This window comes from Amblyomma americanum, chromosome 4 (assembly GCF_052857255.1).
Source record: "Amblyomma americanum isolate KBUSLIRL-KWMA chromosome 4, ASM5285725v1, whole genome shotgun sequence".
Classification (NCBI taxonomy): Eukaryota; Metazoa; Arthropoda; class Arachnida; order Ixodida; family Ixodidae; genus Amblyomma; species Amblyomma americanum.
The window spans coordinates 203,585,636-203,605,536 of record NC_135500.1 but is presented as its reverse complement, the minus strand read 5'-3'; the positions used below and the strand labels follow the sequence as shown (position 1 = coordinate 203,605,536).

The 19,901-nt window shown below is 45.2% G+C and overlaps 2 protein-coding genes across 2 annotated transcripts; one reads left to right on the top strand and one right to left on the bottom strand.

The window, feature by feature from the left end:
* Positions 1-504: 504 nt before the first annotated feature.
* On the bottom strand, positions 505-9,881 carry Hpf1 (Histone PARylation factor 1). The gene is made up of 7 exons (XM_077663041.1): positions 9,619-9,881; positions 9,513-9,549; positions 9,170-9,415; positions 8,249-8,438; positions 4,392-4,490; positions 3,890-4,119; positions 505-1,993 (listed from the first exon to the last, which is right to left on the bottom strand). Exons 1-7 carry the CDS (start codon positions 9,736-9,738, stop codon positions 1,692-1,694), a joined length of 1,224 nt encoding a protein of 407 aa, XP_077519167.1. The 5' UTR covers positions 9,739-9,881; the 3' UTR covers positions 505-1,691.
* A 205-nt stretch (positions 9,882-10,086) lies between these two features.
* LOC144129123 (rho-related GTP-binding protein RhoC) lies at positions 10,087-19,595 on the top strand. Its single transcript, XM_077663042.1, has 3 exons — positions 10,087-10,461; positions 14,442-14,672; positions 18,396-19,595. The coding sequence occupies exons 1-3, from the start codon at positions 10,306-10,308 to the stop codon at positions 18,585-18,587; spliced, it is 579 nt and encodes a 192-aa protein (XP_077519168.1). The 5' UTR covers positions 10,087-10,305; the 3' UTR covers positions 18,588-19,595.
* The last annotated feature ends 306 nt before the right edge of the window (positions 19,596-19,901 follow it).

Sequence of the window (19,901 nt, the reverse complement as noted above, 5' to 3'; positions counted from 1 at the left end):
GCTCGTGCACTGTGCGATGTCAGTGCACGTTAAAGAACCCCAGGTGGTTGAAATTTCCGGAGCCCTTCACTACGGCGTCCCTCACAGCCTGAGTCGCTTTGGGACGTTAAATCCCCATAAACCAAACCTTTACAGCTATGATTGGTTAGCAGAGTAATGCAATGCATTCAGGCCATGAACTGGTGTTACAAACTGCCGCTTTGCAAGCTGTATCTTGCTATAACAAGTGCGTAGAATTTGATCAGATATAACCCTTCCCATGGGTGTGGCCACATGCGAAGCAATAGCTACAGATATAAGAGTAATGTCTGACGTTATTACGATGAAGTTATGTTGTAAACAGTTTCTTATTGTAGCAGAATTCTCCCATGCTTCTGCGAAGTTATTGAAAGTACAATTCAAAGGCATTCGAAAATTCCGCCTCATAAATAACATCGAGCTTCATGGCACCAAACTCGATAAAAACCAGCCTAAGTTAAAAATAACCAGTCGGCTGCCGCCCAGTTCATTCAAAGAGTAACTTTATTACAAGTGTCCGAACACTTGGCTTACAATAGAAACAACACATTGAATTTAGAACTGTAAAAGCAGTGGGAAGAATGAATAGTATATGGCTTTGCATAAACACGAAAAATGTAGTTGAAGAAAACTTAGTGACTGCTACAAACAACGAAAAAGATTGTGACAGATTTCCTGAATTTTCCCACTCTTGTGGAGAAAATTTCATGCTATGACTGTTCCCAATAAATGCGGTAGTTGTACAAACACCACTAACAGCTTAGCTGTGCTGTATGTATGCACAACGCTCGGCAATGACAAACATCGTGACATGTTGTGACAGAAAAGTTCCTAATTATCTCTGGAAGGCTTGGTAAGGTTTCTCTTTAGCTTAGAACATCCTTTCCCTCTTCCTCTTTATCTACCTAGAACATCAATGCACAGCATACAACATATTGAAATGGCAACTCAAGAATCGCACAAGCAGGTTACCCAAGTGCTCGTGACGTTTTTACAGATGTCTTTTACCAAAATTAAATTGCATGGAAACGTTCTTTAGCCTTGCATGAATAGTTTAAGGACCAGCATGGCCTGTTTTCCTTGAACAGCCAATTAGCCATACATATCAGAGTAGCAAAAAAAAGCAGCACAGTTTTGTTTGTTAGGACCTCATTACACCATAACCACATAAAAATTTTAACCAATACTTAAAAAAAAAGGATGCTTTCATTATTTCCTGTTACTTTATATCAATTGATTATAGCACACATTTTACATATCACGTAGCAGATGCTCCCAACAACAGCAGCCAAGCTCTGTCTCAAAACAGTAACTTTTTAGCACTGTTCAGGTTTTAAAGGCAAGATTTTAGCTCCTGAAGCAAATTTTTCCCATGTGCACAGGCAGTTCTAATGCAATGCATACAAGCTATGCACTGATAACCCTAAAAGCGGAGACTAAGTCAAGTAACAGCTTATGCTCTGTGAAGCCCACACAAGTCAGTACGTTCGCTGCTCCAGTATCGGGCTATGCATATGATCGGTGTACAATAAAACATCATGCACCAATCCATCAAACATTGTGTACAAAATTTTTGGTGCAGGATAAAACAGCGTGGTTCAGTGGTGCCCCTATTTCTCATCCACATGTCCTAATGGAGGACAGACACTTGTGCAAAGCAAACAGTGGTACTCTTAACTTAAAACACTGACATTGGGAGTTTTCAGTCTACGTTTCAGGTGGGCCTTTAGGATGCGGGCAAATGGTTCTCTGTTGAGAAGCTGATAGGCGAGGCTGCCCAACATTTCGATGGTTCGGTGCAGACTAGTGTGGCCAGAGCAGAAGAGGGCAAGGCTAAACTCAAGGCCCATGCCGTAGTCGCATTCGTCGTTGGCAATGTTAACCCACGTGACCAGCTGCAACAGTTTGTCGTTAAGGCGTCCTTTTCCGCCACCATCATCGTCCGAGAACTTTGCCAAAAATCTCTTCATTTCAGCTGTAAAGTGCAGGGAAAAATTGACATCAATTTTCAGCAGAGGAAAGCAGTCTACTTGACAGCTGCCAAGGCTAATAACAATGCAATATAGATTAGGCACAGCAGTCAGTAGAATGAAATACAACATTAAGTTAAAGGAAAAAAAATTTTCAATATGAAAAATCACCGTATTTTCAGTACAGAAGATGGTGGTCACCATTACAAATCTATTCGTGCAATTTTACTAGATGTGGCACTATGAGCAGATCAGCTTATGCGGACGCTTGTAACGTTCTCACATCCACAGAGTTACTAACTCTACAGCGAATGAAGTTGAGACTTGGGGAGAGGAAAGTGATGTTCGGAACCTGATAGTTGAAAAGGAAGTAAAATTGCAGCGAAACTAAAAACAACACTCCCAATGGAACCGTGAATTTTATTTTAATTTCTACAGTTCATAGCAATATTCTTTGAGAATGTCTGCATAGAACCATCTGCCTTTCATTTTTGTGGTCTCTTAAAGTGGTCTTCGTTTCGATTTCTGCTTCCAAAACTTTGCCCTGCTTGCTGACGTACTATTGGAAAACTTCGCACTAAAGGAAGAAAAACAGCTTGACTTGCAGCTGCACCATAAGTTCCATGTGTAACCAACCTCTTGTCCCTCCACAAGACTTTGATTAGGGAACGCATTCTTTACACTGAAGCAGTACTGACCGGTACTGAAAAAAACAAAAAACAATCCAACAAGTTTGAGGAAGTTTCATCATCATCATGAGCCTAGCCATGTCCACAGCAGAGCAAAGGCCCCTTCCACTGATCACGAATTCGCCGTCTTGTGCCAGCTGCAGTTACCTTATCCACGCATATTAACTAATCTCATCTGCCCACTTGGCTGTCTGCTACTGCATTCTGTATTTTATTCTTGGAATCAATTTCATTACCCTAAGGACCCGTTTGTTATCTTTTTTAGCATTACACCTTTCCATGTCTATTTCCTCTTGCTGACTTTCAGTTAGGATATAATTGACTCCTATTTGTTCCCTAAACCAACCTGCTCTCTTCCTGCCTCCTAACACTAACCCTGTCATTTTCCTTTTTATAGTGATTTAAGCAGTTTTGATGCTAAAATGATGCTAAAAAATCTTCATCCACTTCATATCAGCAGCCAGTTCTTGACATTTAAAAAACTGGAGAGGACACTTAAGCTCCGCCTTAAGGGTATGACGTGATAGCGTAATGGGTTAATTTCCATATATGCAGAAGGTCGTTCTCTACATTCATAGATCCGTGGGAGTCCTCACACCCATCCTGGTGCAGCAGTATAGTGGTTAAGTGATACACTCCTGCCCGGCCGATGGCAGATGCTCCCAGCGGTCGGCCTTTGCGGCCCAGGTTGCACTTCCTGTGTGACCAATCATTAACTTAACTGCCAGCTGCCACGGTGGACAGTTTGCTCACTATCCGGTGGGCAGGTTGTGATGAAGCCGCAAGGTCACGTGACCTAGGCGGCCCACCGCTTCGAAGGTTCCTCTCAGGGCACCACCTGCCATAGTTTAGTCACGCCCGTGCTTTTTCGCTCACAACGCCGATGCTGCGTTTGCTGCATAATGATTCCTTTAATGCTATCGCAATAATATTTGGCATTGCAGTACTCACTCTAGAGTATCAATTACTCTACAGGGTTCAGTGCTATCAAGGTTCAACCCACTTGCAGTGTTTATGAGCCACACCAGATGTTAATGTGAGGCAAATGCCTGTCCCAAGTAGAAGTTGAAATCTGGACCCCTTGCGTAAAGTCAGGGTAGGAAAAGCTAGAAAGCTAATCCTACAATTGTACGCTAAACAGAACAATGCCGTAGCCAATGCATGAGCTATTTTCCATTCTTTCAAGTACGCAAATTGCAGAACAGAACTCACAATCTGAAAGCGGCATGTTGCGGTAGCCCACATTAGTCTTCTTGTCGCACGGCACTACCAGTCCTGCACCATGAAAGGTGGCACTCTGCGGTTGGGGCCGCTTCTTGGATGCTTCCTGCAGTGAGTGGCCCTTGGCCTCAGCAAATTCCACCAGTGCTCCATTGAGCTTGCGTAGCTTTGCCTTCTTCTGGGCTTCTTTGCAATTCTGCAGGGCTTTGGAAATTTCTTTGCTGAGAGCCAAAAGGTGAATGACAGTTCAGCACATTCTGAGAAAAGCATTTCCATTTTTGGGAAGAATACACTGCATCATGGTTCTGCAGGGCCATTTGCACAAATAACCTGCAAAGCGCATTTAAGTTACACCTCGCCAGAAAAGCAGGCAATGCAGTTGGCAGCATTCCTTTGTTATGCAACCCAACCATCACACACACATGTATATCGAGATCAGCACGGAATCAAAAAACACGATGAAGAAACCAATATTTCAAAAGGTCTTCCCCACCTGAGCACAGCAAACAAGTTTCCTGCCACTTTTGTGATTTTGCAGCTCTCCGACGCAATATTCGATGCCAAAAACACAGGCATTTGTTCAGGGTCATCTCTGAAATGAAGCATAAAGGATTTCTCGTGTGTCTGCTTTCTAATATAAGATATGCATTGGTCAACAATCTGACTGAACCGCAAGACTAAATCATCTACACAAAACAAGTACACAGTGAAAAGAAAGAAGCAGAACTGCGTTCAACTGGGTTATGCTGACCACTGCTAACTTGGCAGAAAAGGTCAACAGAAAAATACCAAAGGAAACTACAAGCATAGCATGTGCAAATACCCTTAGGTATGTTCCTAAGCAGAGGTGGGCATTTGACCTCAAAAATCTTCACCTCACCTCAACCTCTAAAAAAACTTTGCCAACCTCACTCAACCTCATCATTTGAGGTTGAGGTATACTGAGACACCCACACCTCACTTTTCCTGGGGCTACTGGTGGCCTCACTCAATCTCACCTCAACCTCAAATTTGTTGAGGTTGAGGTCAGCTGCTGGACCTCAGAAAACAAAAATCAAAATTTGATTCGAAGAGCACCACCGAATTTTTTTCCGAGACCCCCCCCCCCCCCCCCCCCCCCTGGGACAAAAAGAAAAACACCATCTAAATACTCATACTCCTGACAGAATTCTGGGTATCATTTAGTCAACCAGTCTGAAAGAAACTGCTTTGAGTCAATTGCTTGTTTTCCTTCAAAGCTGAAGTAATCTGTGGTATGCTGGCATCCTTGTTTTTTACGCGTGAGCATTTCGCGAAGCCGTTAAGGTGAAAAATGGGTCTCTACAAAATAGCTCAAGAAAATATAACAGTGTGGGTGGTGCCTGGTCGTCTGCAAGGCAGGCCTGATCCGATACTAGAACTGATCCGATACAAAAAAGAAAAACAAAGAGAATGATTACAAATTCAAAGCGCAAATATTAGTTTGACATTTGTATTAGTTGATGAAGAAGACGATATGCAATGCACAGCGTGAGAGTGTGTTGCAGTTTAATATGACGCTTGATCATCCGCGGTGACAGCATAGTGCTCTCGTGCAGTGGCCAGCGAAGCTGATCTGCTCGTGCCGCCGCAGGTGCGAATCGCAGTCGCGGCAATATTTATTTTATGTAATTAATTATTTTTTATTTATTTATGATCTGGCCAAGGTCACTCACCCCAGGGTCAAGCTTCACACAAACTGTTGAGCTCACCGGTGTGACCTCGTGTAGTAGTGCTTTTGCATTAAAACACGAGAGAAGAGGTGCACATCAGCTTCTGTAGGTGTGCATATCTGGTGTTTTGTCACAATACTGTCAAGGCTCTCATTCTGCAGAACATCTGACATCAGCAATGTTGGTGTTGTGCGCGAAAAAGCAGGTGGCCCACCTGCCACCCAGCCCACGTGACATTTTAACAGTGTCACAACCTCTTCACCAGATTGCGAGCAAACTGCCCACCATGGCAGGTGGCAGTTATATTAATGACTCATTGTGGGAGGTTGATCAGGGAGAGCCTAGGTCTCACAAGCCCTACCGGTGGCTTTCAGAGTACCGCAATCCTTCTTTCCTTGCCACCAGATTTGGAAGCTTCATGGCTGGCCCTGATTGATCTCCACAGCACTGCAATCGCATCCGTTGTTCCCTGTGTATTCGTCTTTGCAATGTTAAAAATTGGAGGGGACACTCGGAGAGTGCCTTAATGACATGATGTGATAGTGTTAATGAGTTACTGCCTAGATATATGGACTAGGCCATTCTGAACTTCACATTTATATGTCCCCGGGAGTTCTCATAGCACTCCTTGCGCAATGATGCAGCAGTTAGGGAGTGCACCACTGCCCTGTGATGGCAGGTGTTGCCACCGGTGGGTCTTGTGCGAACAAAGTTGCTCTTTCCGAGCAAGCTCGCGTGATCAACCATTAATTTAATTGCCACATGCCAGAGTGGTTAGCTTTCTCCCAGTGACCCCACAACGTCACCTGAACTAGGCTGCCCACCTAGGTTGCTTCTCCAGGGGTGGCTGACTGAGCCACCCTATTTATCACTCACAACGCCGACATCAAATTTTCTGCATAACGGCGGCCTTTAGCGGCCTTTAAGGTGACAAATTAAACTTCTGCATAATTGGCACAGCTAACTTTGGAGATCATGTCAGCAGACACTCGGAATAAACGGGAAACAACAATTTTTGAAACTCATTGAAGTAACATTTTGCGCATGTATGCTGGCCATAAAGAAAAGCCGGAAGGCTTTGGAAGCCTGCCGCTGCATGGGAAGTAGCTGTAATTTATGGCGTCAACTGTTTTAGCAACATTGGGCAGTAGCAGCCATATTTCTTCCAGGTCTGGTGGCACAGGAGAAGGAACGTGGTACTCTGAAAACTTATCAAGTGACCCTAGTGGCTGTGTTTGCCACAGCCACCTGACAGGGCAGTGGAGCATAACTTAACCACTACACCACTGCGTGAGGAGTGTGAGGACTCCCCGCGATCTATGAATGTAAAGTAGAGAAAGACCAATTCTGCATATATGGACAAGCCCCGCCGCGGTGGCTCAGTGGTTAGGGCGCTCGACTACTGATCCGGAGTTCCCGGGTTCGAACCCGACCGCGGCGGCTGCGTTTTTATGGAGGAAAAACGCTAAGGCGCCCATGTGCTGTGCAATGTCAGTGCACGTTAAAGATCCCCAGGTGGTCGAAATTATTCCGGAGCCCTCCACTACGGCACCTCTTCTTCCTTTCTTCTTTCACTCCCTCCTTTATCCCTTCCCTTACAGCGCCATGGTTCAGGTGTCCAATGATATATGAGACAGATATTGCGCCATTTCCTTTCCCCCAAAGACCAATTATTATTATTATTATTATATGGACAAGCAGGCAAAACTCAGGCAAAGTGATGCACAAAAAGGACTCCAGGCCGCTGAAGGGAGCCATTAAAGCTTTCACATCATACTCTTGAAGTGGAGCCTAAGTGTCCTCAGAAGTTTTTCGCGTGTCCTGTTTGTCTATGAATTAACGTTGATAATATAAAACCAACTCATGTAAGTTTTTGTTCTAAGTAGAAAAGCCAAGCTAACAAACACAAAGCAGTGAGCAGTGTGCACTGCGTCAATCATTGTTTGCTCCACTGCAACAGCATACATTCATTGTGGTTACTCAGTGTGATGTAGCGAACGCATCCCTTCAATATTCCTCCTCAACTGAGCATTACGAAACCTTCTCAAAGATGTTAACAGCTAAACCCAGTCAGCACCATGGTTTGCACACTGTCAATTTTTCTGACACATAAGGAGCTGCCCTTGGCCACCATTTTGCCACGAAAACAATGTAGAATAGAGCCAACTGCTTTGCACTGCACAACCTACAAGCAAAAATGAAATCTAAAACATAGATACAGTGGATTCTCAATTCAAACTAGCACAATTCAAGCTTGCAGCTCATTTTAATGCATATTTTCTTTGGTAACAACAACAACAAGTTCATTAAAAAGACCTCCTTTAAAGCAAACCAATTTTACATTCCCTTTCAGTTCCAATTTTTAAGGGTTGACTGCATTACCAAGGACAGTTCAACAGACACGTGTGCTACACAGCTGAGCATATATTTTTTGCTGCCAGAAATGAACAAATAAATAAACGAACAGCTGTACATTCAGTACATGCAACGGCCCACAAAAACTGAATGCAAGAGAACTGATCATTTTTTAGAAACCATACTGAAGTCCTTCAACTGATATTTCCAGAAAAGACATATATGTACCCCACAGCACTGCCATTAACATACTCCAATCTACGTACAGAAACAGTGGCATGTAACAAAAGCTTGAAGTGCTTACCTGAAATAACCAATGTGGTACATTGTTTCATCATCAGCACTAAGAACAGTCTGCATTTCAGGTGGGTCATAGAAGTACCTCCAATGGCAAAGAAAGTCATCAGATGTCTTGACACTTTTGTTTGTTAGTTTTCCGGCCAAAACATCAAATGGACCAACTAGTCTCAAGCCAAGCAGGTCGTGAAGAGCACCTGGAGAGGCGAAAAAAAAGTGGGGCGGGGGGGTGCATGAGCGACGCTTGTTCACTGCAAACAAAATTAACCAGCGATCAGCTGGCGACATAATACATGGTCAACAAATTGCCAAAGTGTTCAGAAACCTGTCAGTGCGGCACAAAACAAGAACTGATAATATAAATAATACAATTTTAACATTAAGAACACGCGGAAGAAGGCTGCGGGTAGTAACAATATGCAATTAAACAAGTGACCGCGAACGTGCCGCGGTGGCTCAGAAGTTGGGGCGTTCGGCTACTGAGTAAGAGTTCCCGGGTTCGAACCCGACCGCGGCGGCCACGTTCCGATGGAGGCTAAACGCAAAAGACGCCCGTGTGCTGTGCGATATCAGTGCACATTAAAGGTCCCCAGGTGGTCGAAATTATTCCGGAGCCCTCCACTACGGCACCTTTCTTCTTTCACTTCCTCTTTTATCCATTTCCTTACGGCGCGGTTCAGGTGTCCGCCGATATGTGAGAAAGATACTGCGCCATTTCCTTTCCCCCGAAATACAATTTTTTTTTCAGCCCTCCACTACGACACCTCTTTCTTCCTTTCACTCCCTCCTCTAACTCTTCTCTTAAAGCGCGGTTCGGGTGTCCCCCGGGATATTTGAGAGTTACTGCGCCATTTCCTTTATTCCTCAGAACAAATTTTCAAACCGTGACCGCCCTTGTTAGGCGCTTGCTTAACACACAAAGCCGTACTTGAGGGGTCATTTTTGCTCAGAGAGGTGCAGAAGTCCCAGAAGTCATAAAAATCATCCGGCATCTCCACCAAAAATTTCTGCTTGATTGACTCCCGAACGTCGTCAGGCGAGTCTGGAAGCTCGTTGTCATCGTTCCCTTGCATCTCCGTTCCTTTAGCTGGTTCATCGGACCTATCAGCAGTTGCTTTTTTCTCTTTTTTCGGCGATGACACATCTGTCACGGGTGCGTGTTGGCCAAGCTTCGCTGCATTGTGACAAGAAACGAGAGCACCGATTAGAAAGCTAAATTGACCAAGGTTGCGAAGGTTGACAATAACATCTCTTTAATAATCAATACATACTAGTATCTTTAGAAGTCGCAGCTTCGTCAGATGGCTCCTGCAAGCAAAATTTGGCAGAATGCATTAATAACTCCTCGTTCTTTGCGGGAAACTTAAGTTTACATACCTTTGACTCTGGGTGCTTAAACTTCTTTAAATGGTCCGCATTCTTACGATAGCATTTCGAGCCGTATTTGCACGGTTGTCTCCCGTCGTCATCAGCAGGGCGCTTTCGGTCTTGGGGCATTCTGATATGCTTCTCACACGGTTGCAATCTTGAGACTTTTTGATCAAGAGAAATCAGATGAAACCAAAACAAATACACACGGATACAGGCGCAAAGCGCGCGCTGAACTGCACCGGCTTTCGGCTAAACCTGGCCAAACTTCGCTTGGCTTTCGTTTCTCGCGATTAATGAGCGGGTAAAATATCCAATATTTAAAAAAGAGTCTTTCACAAAAATACGTCCACATAAAGTTTTGAAAATCTAAATTGCTTATTTACTACTTAAAAACTCGGTTCCGAAGAACTGTCGTATTCCAGGAATTTCAGCAGCAAATTATTGCCGCCAGGGGCAGTTGCGGCGGCGCCCGCTAACATGGTGAATATTTGCTTCTGAGGATCGCTGTGCCTGTCCTGTCAACGTTGGAATCTTATCCGTTTCATACGAGTATTGTCGATACGGCAGCGCGGCAGCGAGTGATCATCGCATGCCCTAAACTTTGGGGTTTGTGTCGGCCTTGACCGCATCTGCACACGGCGTAAGCACGGCTCCAACAGCGAGGTTCATCGGAGGTAGTACCCACAGCGTAACATGGCTGCTATCCGGAAAAAGCTTGTGATAGTCGGAGATGGAGCTTGCGGAAAGACCTGCCTTCTCATCGTGTTTAGCAAGGACCAGTTTCCCGAAGTTTATGTCCCCACTGTGTTTGAAAACTACGTGGCCGACATCGAAGTCGATGGAAAGCAGGTGCGTATCGCCGGTAGCTGCAGCGAGCTCTCGCTATCCGTTGGTACAGCCCATTCGCAGTTTTAAGCCTAATGAGGCTGCGAGCGTCCCTTGTAGTAAACAAAAAAACGCTTCCAATGTCGTGCAGCAAACGTATTCGATCTTCATAATTGCGTGTTATATATGCACGCAGATGTTTTTTTGTGCGTGCGCACAGTCGTTTTGTTGTCAAGACCGCCTGTTGACGGGGTTTGCTGGCGTGACAACCGTCGGTGACAAACGATCGGGCGAGGAACGCACAGCATTGGCACAGCTCAACCCGGCGTCTTGCCGGTGCGAAAGTCTGTGCTTGCAGACGTCGCTTCCCTAATGTTCCGGGACATCACTGTTAGAATGGTCATTTGCGCGCCTTTTATTGCTCGTGGCCGTTCCTTCGAGGTATCAGGCCCCGGCGACCTCGGCGTGTTGTCATGCCGGTGACGAGCGCTTTATTAAAGGGGGCGGGGGACCACTTCTCCGTGATGTGCTACCGCTTTCTTTTTCGAGTATTTTTATGCAGCAGCTTTGGTGACGCATTGTTGTGCGAATCCCTCTAGGGAGTCCTCAAGACATTCGTCTTGCTCTGTGTTCGTTGGGCGCGTCTGGGGTGTGCTATTGATTCATTGCCGGCGCCTGCGGTAGCGGCGTTATCACGCGCTGCTCCGAGGGCGTGCTTCAGGATGCGGAGCGCATGACTAATCCTCGCCGACGGAACGGCTCGAGGAGGGTAGCAGCAGCGCGTCGCCTTTATTTTTCTCTCTCTACGTTTTGTTTTCGTCAACTCTGCACGCCGCCTTGACGCCGGAGCGCTTGTTCGTCCTCAGTCACGTAGAGCGGAAATCGAGAGCGCGAAATCTCCTTGGCGCCCCGTTTTCTTGTCTCGACTCGGGTAGCGAGTGGCAGCAGCCGGGTGGCCGCTTTGCTTTTTGAAATCCCCCTCGACAGCGCCCACCGGAGGCGGCTTCGTCGTCCTGTCGGCTGCGCCGTCTTGGATGTTGTCTGGCGTGCGCCGGTTTCGTTCTCGGCCGAGTTGGACGGCGATGCTCGCGCCCGAACCCGGAGAGCGGTGGATCGATAGGGGCCGCATGTGCTCGGGGACATCCCCGGCCTCCACCCAACGAAAGCTCCGTTCCGCTTGTTGCTTGCTTCAGCAGCGTGCATCGTTTCGCATCGGTCGTTCCTCGTAAAACTTGGCCGTTTTCGTCGACGAAGGGAGGGACATGCAGGGGGATGCGGCATTAGCGATTTCGCGGGAATTTTTTCGGCGCGTTTGTGCGGACGATTTCGGGGTGCGGAGAGCGAACTGTTGCATTTCGCTCGCGCTGCTCGTTGTCGTCCGAGCGTTGCGAAGTGGGTGGGCGTAGCCTTTAGAAGGCGGCGAATTGTCGCTGGGTGTGATGCCGATGCCCCTGCAGTGCAGCGATTACGCGCGCGCATTCTGATATGCCTTCGTCGTAGTGCACTAGCTTCCTCGGCTGTCTGTAGGTCGCGTGAATAGCGTGTGAGCCTCCGGGGGAAATGACGGCGTCGCCTGAATCCGCGTAGTTGCGCGTCGGTTGCTCCACTGTCCCTGTTTCTTTCCATGTTTTTTCTTTCGCCTCTTTCACGGCAGTTTCGTCTGGATGCAGTGCACGGACGCGCCGAGTGTCGTGCCTGACCCGATGCGCCTGGACTGACGTAGTTTAGTATCTCGCGAGGCGTAAGGAGGCCGGGTGCGATAACGGGCTGCCGGTTCCACTCGTTCATCGAACGCCCCGTGGCAGTACCGACCTTTTTTTGTATCCATAGGGGCCGACTTCTGCGTGATGTTTTATGTGGGGCGCGTATTCGTTTAACATGACTCCTAAGGCGTGCTCTTTGGTCTTGGCCAAGCAAATAAAAAATGGAATAGCTGGGTGCCTGCTGCGCGCACTGCTTTTATTGTTTACTTCCACTGTGTAGTGCAGTTGGCAGCAAACGAATCACTAAGGGTCCAGATCAATCCTTGCTCTGAACGTTAAGTGGCAAGCTGCATTGCAATATATGTTCATGTGCACACACTGTTGTTGGTTTTTTATCCAGAGGTTTGTTGGGAGCCCAAGCCAGCAGGTTGAAATGAGCTGTTAAATAAACGACATTGAAGTGACAAGAGCAATGCTGGTTGGGTCATTTTGTCATTTGTCGTATCTGCGGTGTGTGACTGGGCAGTTTGGCAACTGAAATTGTGCAACATAGCTTGCTTTTATGTTGTTGCAAAAGACTCTTCTGTGCTTTGCAATGTCCCTGCATGCTTACGTAAAGAACCCAAGTAGTCCAAAATTAATTCTGTGGCTCACTCACTCTTTCCTTCACCCTTCCCTCACCAATGACAGTTTGGGGGTCCACCCTGAATAAATTAATTTCTGTGCCTTTCCTTTTCTGATAGCCTGTTAATATTTTGGTGGTGTGTTGCATTTGTTGGCCGAGAATTAGGGGATTTGGTGATCGCTGCAGCCTGGCACAAGATCACCTAGTACTTATTTATACTCGTTGACCTCAGTGTCCATGTGCCAAATGGTGTTGGGGCACTTTCGTGTGCTTTTTTTTTTTATATAGCATTCGATCACTCATGTTCAAGGTCAAAGTTTACCCGCCGCGGTCGCTCAGTGGCTGGGGCACTCGGCTGCTAAGCCGGACTTCCTGTGTTCAAACCTGGCCGCAGTGGCCACGTTTTGATGGAGGCGAAACGAAAAGGTGCCCCTGTGCTGTGTGGTGTCTGTGCCTCTTAGACATCCCCAGGTGGTCCAAATTATTCTGAGGCCCTCCACTTTGGAACCTCTTTCTCTTTTTTCTTTCACTCCCACTTTCCTGCCCTTACAGAGGGGTTCCGTGTCTGCCAGGATGTGAGGCAATTACTGCACCATATCCTTTTCTTCTAAACCTGTTTGCAAGAAATAATAGGTTAGATGATGATACACACAAGGAACTTCCAGATTCGGAGACTGATTTTGTGTTGATGGCATGCGCCAAATTACAAGCATTTAATTTCCTTCTTATAATGCAGGTTTCATTTCTTTGTTCAACATGACAGTCGTGGGGTTTGACATCCCAAAATGACACATGGAACATGACTAATGTCGTAATGGAGGACTCTGGATTAATTTAGACCTCTTGGGGTTATTTAACGTGCTGTGACACAGCACACAGACGCCTTTTGCGTTTAGTCATCATCACAGCGCAGCTCTACAGGGCTGGGATCTAGGGGCTCTCACCAATGCGGCAAAGGGTTCTTGCCACCGGGGTGTGGCCGCCATGGCAGGGATTGAACCCGGGTCCTCCGGCTTGGTAGCCGGGCGCCCTAACCAGTGTCCTCTGCGGCATATTGTTGTCTTACACTCCTTTTGTACTTTATTAGGAGAGGTAATTACGTAGCTGGCAGATATGAGGTATTAGCTGATGTTTTGATGTAGCTACTTGTTCTGGGATGTGGACATGAAATGGCTAGTAATTATGTTTGTGGTGCACAACAGTGACTTTTGTTAGAGTCCATGGGGCCCTTTGCAGAAGTTGATTACTGACCACCTGCAAACAGCCATTTGGTTTTCCAGTTCGATTTTTGAATTATTGGCACATTTTCAATTTTGTTTTTGAGGCAGCAGCATTTCTTTTTCTTTTTTCTGAAGCCACTTAGCTCCTAATACCGTTGCTGAATTTTGAAAAAGAATGAAGGGCTTGACATCCATTCTTTAAATAAAAGGCTATTTAGTGGCACTCAAAAACAGGCGCAGTAAAAGTGAGAATTGCTAGCACAGGGCCGTGTTGTTATTCCAACATTAAGGACAAAACAACTTCATGGAGCCTTTGTCTTCGTTTTGTGTGTGTGTGTGTGCTGCTTGTCACATGCTTACATCGTGTACGATGGGTTCAAGTTTTGAAGCAAGTTTTCGTCCGTATTTTGTGTCCATGCATTTGATGCACATTTTTGGTGTCGTCTGTTTTGCTAGGTGGAGCTGGCATTGTGGGACACGGCTGGCCAGGAGGACTACGACCGGCTGCGGCCTCTGTCGTACCCTGACACAGACGTGATCCTTATGTGCTTCAGCATTGATTCACCTGATTCTCTGGAGAACATCCTCGAGAAGTGGCACCCTGAGGTCAAGCACTTTTGCCCAAGCGTCCCCATAGTCCTGGTCGCCAACAAGAAGGACCTGCGTTCGGACCCAGCCACCGTCAAGGTGCGTCTCTGCGAGCCACACAGAAGTGGTGCCTGCCACATCTAGACGCTTAAGTTTTTTTATGTCACATTTATTTTGAAACAAAAAAAAACAAATCTGGGTCAGTTCTGTGAACTGCATCATTGTGGACACCTCCAAAAGTAAATTTGATGCTCTCCAAGAGGCAGGAGCAATGCAGAGACACATTGGTGACATACAGTGCCCAGTCATGGTCTGATTTATTTAGAAAATGGAACAAACATATGAGTTTAGAAGAGGTGGCACCAAATTGGCAGCATATACCCATTTCTGCTCTATTAACTTAATCTATAGCATTCTACCTCGGGAAGGAGCGTGTGTAGATCGTTATTCACCGACTTCATCAGATGTGCTAAGTGGTACGATATCGTTTCGCAATGAGGGTGGTTGCATTTGTAGGCCGAATTTTTTAAGTTCATTTATTGCATTCATCAACGAGCTTATGGTGTTTTTGTTTGTCATGAAATTCCGAAGTGAATGGTAACATACAGTGAAAATCTAATTGTGCAGATACCACAAAGCAGTAGACACGTATAGGCACTGTGTATGTGCCATTTTTCTTCATAGTAGTCACTTTCAGATTGTTCAGGTTTTCATTATGTGCTAGCAGTCTGCCCAAACCAGTGCCCTACTGAACAGCAGGCTTTGATTATGGTTCATAACATGTTTCATTCTCTTACTGCATAAAAACAGCTCACTGCCACTTACTTGCATTCGTGTTGATTAGCAGTCCTCAAAAGTTAGATCACTGCGAAGGTATTCTTATGAGTCAGTGTTAGAAATTGCCCGAGTATGCTAGAGAAAAAGTTGATACACCATAACCGCTGCTTCCAGTTACCTCTATAACACAATCGTCCCATCTTTGGAATGAGAGATGTTCAAAAGAACCATGAGACCTACTATGTGGAATGAGCCAGCTGCCTGAATGTTGATGGTAGCAGCAGTAACTACTGAGTATGTCTTTCAGTTCAAATTTTTTGCATGGAAATCTCTACAAAGGTTTCTGGAAATTGTTTGTTTTAGGCACTGTTGCAGCTTGTAGCAATACGTGCTTCGTAGACTGTTGTTCTTGCAAGTCACAGTGTGTCAGAATAGTAACCCAGAGCTGTATGTCCTTCTTAGCTGGCATTTAGTGACAGACTAGTGTGAAATTCCACTTGGATGATTCTGCAATGGTAACCCAAGTCCTTGCGATCAAATTTCCCGTTCAATGTCTAATGTGCAGTACTCTGTTGGACAATGAGGTTTTTTTTTTTTTTTCAAGATGTTTCTCTTACACAAGTAATGCTGCAGTCAATATCTGGGAATTAATCCTTTAACTGGGGCATTGGACTGGACCGCCCATATTCGCACAGTTAGTGCTAAAACTTGCCGAATTTTACTCAAAATATGCACTCAGTGTAGTTATTTAGAGCATGTGCAAGATAGCTGCAAGGTTTGCCACGGGAATATGACCTCGTTATTATAGGAATTCTCAAATCGGGAACGGTAATCTGAGGTGGCTGTCTGCGCGCAGGAAAATATTGAGGTTAGCTCAGTTGTAAAGAGATACTCAACAAATAACTTTTACCGAAAACAACTGCATAAAAAGTCCTAGACGTGGCAATCTCTAAAAATTTGGCCACGGCAAAGTTGAGCAAATGTGCTTAACTTTTCATTCTTTCTATGAACACTTGAAGAGTGGAACATTCCCCCAGATGCCGCAGTCTGTGCACCCCATTTTTCATTTATTGTAGAGGGTGCCCTGTGAACCGGTGTTTTATCTTCTACACTTGCTATACTACATCTCTTTCTTCTGTGACATATTTTGTCTCCTTGGTGCACTCCCTTCAAACAAAATGCAAGTTCTTTTTTTGGTAATTTATAGAATGCTTTGGTTTCCACGTGTTGTTTTTCTTGATGTAAGTTAATAACCTCCCTATGGTGCTGCCCTTTGGGTGTGATAGGTATTCATAATAAATGCAGTGAAGCATCATTATAGCAACTAGGTAAAAATGTCATAAGTTTGACATCACTAAAGTTTGTACTAATATAAAATTTTGCGAAAACCTCGCGTTGGATAAGCAAAATTTAATGGGTGACAGGGCGGCAACTGGGAAAGACCTTTTCTGTAGCCTTAGCACCATTTCGTAGCTGCTTGTGGCGATTGTGGAGGCCGCAAAAAAAAAAAAGATCAATTGGCAAACGTCAGTTATGTTGTCTTCTCTAGGCGCAGCACGCAGTGGTGGCAGGCCAATGCCAGCTAGGGTGACTTCCTTGCATTATGGTAGAGTTGCGTAAAAACAACATTAGGACGAATGCTATACTGTTTGTGTCCCCCCCCCCCCACACACAGACACACACACCTTTGATTTGAATTGAACATTTTTATGTGATGGTGTATCTGTGTAACAATATAAATAGCATAGCTGTGTGGCAGGTCTTTGGCTACACCTCTATTTCAATCGGAACCAAAAAACATTCAGGGAACATGTCTTAACGGCTCTCGCAAGAAGTACCTAATTGGGCTTGGGGTTATTTTTCATGAGAACTAATTAAGCTGTGTCAAGACTGATTGTTTTTGAAAACAGGAGGAAATTCATTTACGCACCTAATTTTACTGCGGTATCTCTAATAATAAAAATTTTCATTTTAAGATACACGTCTCCCCTTAAGACAGAAGTTGTAGACTATGCATTTGTATATGAAAACCATACAGGAGAGTGTTTGGTTTATTTTGAAGGCAAGTCATACTGAATGAAGTGGTTATGCAAGCAGCCAATTTTCTGACTGGTTTCTGTCTCCTGTTAAATTTTTTCTGAATATTTTACCCCATTTAATGAGCACCTCCCCCTCCCCAAATTTTCTGATTTTTTATGGAAAAAAGTGCTTTCATTATGCGTGTAAATACTGTAATCGAGACCTTGTAAATAATGTTGAGTCATGATGTGGATATATGAGTACCTGACAGAAGTGGCAAAATGAATAATGGGAAAAGGTTGGCATTTTTTCTGTGCAGTCTTGTCATATGTCTACAGGAATCTGAAATTATGAAAACTTTTCTTCAACTGCATCATAATTCGTGCTTGAAGTGGATATATAAGTGGATGAGTACCGTATTTTATATACAAGCATTTGACCGAGCATCCTGCAGTTTCCCTTCTTGTTATGCATTCCCTTGTCTGCAGCTCATCCTTGTATTTTATTTTTGGTCACCAAGTTTGGAGCACTGACATTCCTTGAGCCACCTATGTGTTTGCTGAACAACTGTCGCTTCTCTCTTGACTCAATTTATTCCATGTGCCGATTTCTGGGACAGCCAGAAGCACTGTGAAATGAAGGGCAGTTGGAGAGAGATACTTGGTGATGCTTTCTTTTTTTTTTTTTTGTGAAGGCTAGGCTAGTTATTTGAACAGTGCTTTGATGAGAGGACTGCTGTACAAGTAGTAAGCTAGGTGAAAATATTTCTCACTTGTGCATTGGGAAAATCTCGGCTCAATTTATAGGCATCTTGCATGACGTCCATATTCCCCTATTTGGGCAATACTTTGCAGAAGGTTGCAGGAAGGAACAGTGATTGGTTTAAAAGCAGTGATGGCATGTAGGAGTTGTGTGTACAAAAGCTGACGTCCTGCATGAGCAAGAGAAATTTCTCATTTTACAGTGTTTGCATTTCCTGTAGGGGCTCTGCATTGGTTACTCACACTCAGTGCTTGCATTCTGCAGGAGCTGGCGAAAATGAAGCAGGAACCTGTGAAGAGCGAGGAGGGTCGTGCCATGGCTGATAGGATCAGCGCTTTTGGCTACCTTGAATGCTCGGCTAAGACTAAGGAGGGCGTGCGGGAGGTGTTCGAGATGGCCACCAGGGCAGCGCTCCAGGTCAAGAAGAAGAGGAAGAAGAGGTGCTGCCTCATGTAGAAGACAGGCTGGCCGCCACTTCTCCCTTTGCGCCCCCCCCCCTCTCGCACAGACTCCTCCTCCTCCTCACTGGCAGCCTCAGGCAACAGCTCTCTTCTAAACTCTCTCTCCCCCCTCCCTTTTTTATGAAGCGCTTGTTCAAGGTTATCTCTGCTCTGTTGCTCCCAGTTCCCTTATGCGCACATCGCTGCCGTGGCTACGCGGTTTGCGTTTGTCCCAACTGCATAACTGCAGTGGCTGTGCTTGTTCTCATTTTTCACTTTAGGATCTTGGTTCTTTTACTAGTGCTGTGGCATGTTTACAATGGCTGCTGCAAAGCCAGTGCCCCCCCAGTGAGGCTTCTGCGGGTGGGAAGCTAGCCATTCTCTCTGGTGAACCTGGTTATGTACTCACACCGTTAGTCCAGGCAGAAGCGCTCCTTCCAGAAGCCACTTTGGATGTGCCTCGCTGAGTAGGTAACTCGGTATATTTGCTTGGGCCGCTGAGGGGAGGCAGTGTCACGAGACAGCAGTCACACGTTTTCTATCATGACTCGTGCCTTGTCGCTACAGTTAGGCTCCTCCTCTGCTCTGTGCTGTTTATCGCTCAAAATGCAGCATGCCCTGTGGCCAAATTGACTAGTATGTCAGCGTGACTCACAAGATTTTTTTTTTTGTCATTAAGTATCGCGGTTTTGCGCGTTTTGTTTGTCTTGCCCTCTTTACCTTTTTTTTTTTTTCTGGCATGCTATGTCACTTAAAAAGAGCATTGTTGTTAGCCCAAATTTTTTTTCGGTAATGAGATCATGACATTGTCAAGAAAGAGCAGCGAAATGCTGGTAATATGTTGTTAGCCCAATTTTTTTTTTCTGCAATGAGATCATGACATTGTCAAGGAAGAGCAGTGAAATGCTGATAATACATTGCTTTTGAATAACCCTTGTCAAGTATTCTTTATGCAGAGTTTTTTTTTTTTTTAGTGTTATGTATGATCTCTTTGGTTGATAAATAAATGTTGTCTCAAAGCTTTTGTGGTCACTTTTGCTTCAGAAAGCTGAAAGTGCATGGTCGATGAAGCGAAGGCAACGTTGCTTTTCATCCAAGGGCGCACTGGAGAGAGTGTAAACTATAATGAAACATGACGAACACTCGTGAAAGATAAAAAGACTGCATTTTAAACAAACAAGTGATATTTTACTGAGGTGTGGTCACATGGTGGGCTACAGTGATAATGGCGTGTTTCACCGCCGGATGGCTTTTTTGTGATTTTCAATGCCTTCGTTTCAGTGCCTTCAATATCTTCGTTTCTTTGATATTGCAGTGCTCCACTCATGGA

Coding starts and splice junctions, on each gene's coding strand:
- Hpf1 (XM_077663041.1), bottom strand. CDS start 9,738: ATGCCCCAAGACCGAAAGCGCCCTGCTGATGACGACGGGAGACAACCG. Junction 4,491..8,248: donor TACCACATTGGTTATTTCAG/GTAAGCACTTCA, acceptor GCTTCATTTCAG/AGATGACCCTGAACAAATGC. Junction 4,120..4,391: donor AACTTGTTTGCTGTGCTCAG/GTGGGGAAGACC, acceptor TTTGGCTCTCAG/CAAAGAAATTTCCAAAGCCC.
- LOC144129123 (XM_077663042.1), top strand. CDS start 10,306: ATGGCTGCTATCCGGAAAAAGCTTGTGATAGTCGGAGATGGAGCTTGC. Junction 10,462..14,441: donor TCGAAGTCGATGGAAAGCAG/GTGCGTATCGCC, acceptor CTGTTTTGCTAG/GTGGAGCTGGCATTGTGGGA. Junction 14,673..18,395: donor CGGACCCAGCCACCGTCAAG/GTGCGTCTCTGC, acceptor TGCATTCTGCAG/GAGCTGGCGAAAATGAAGCA.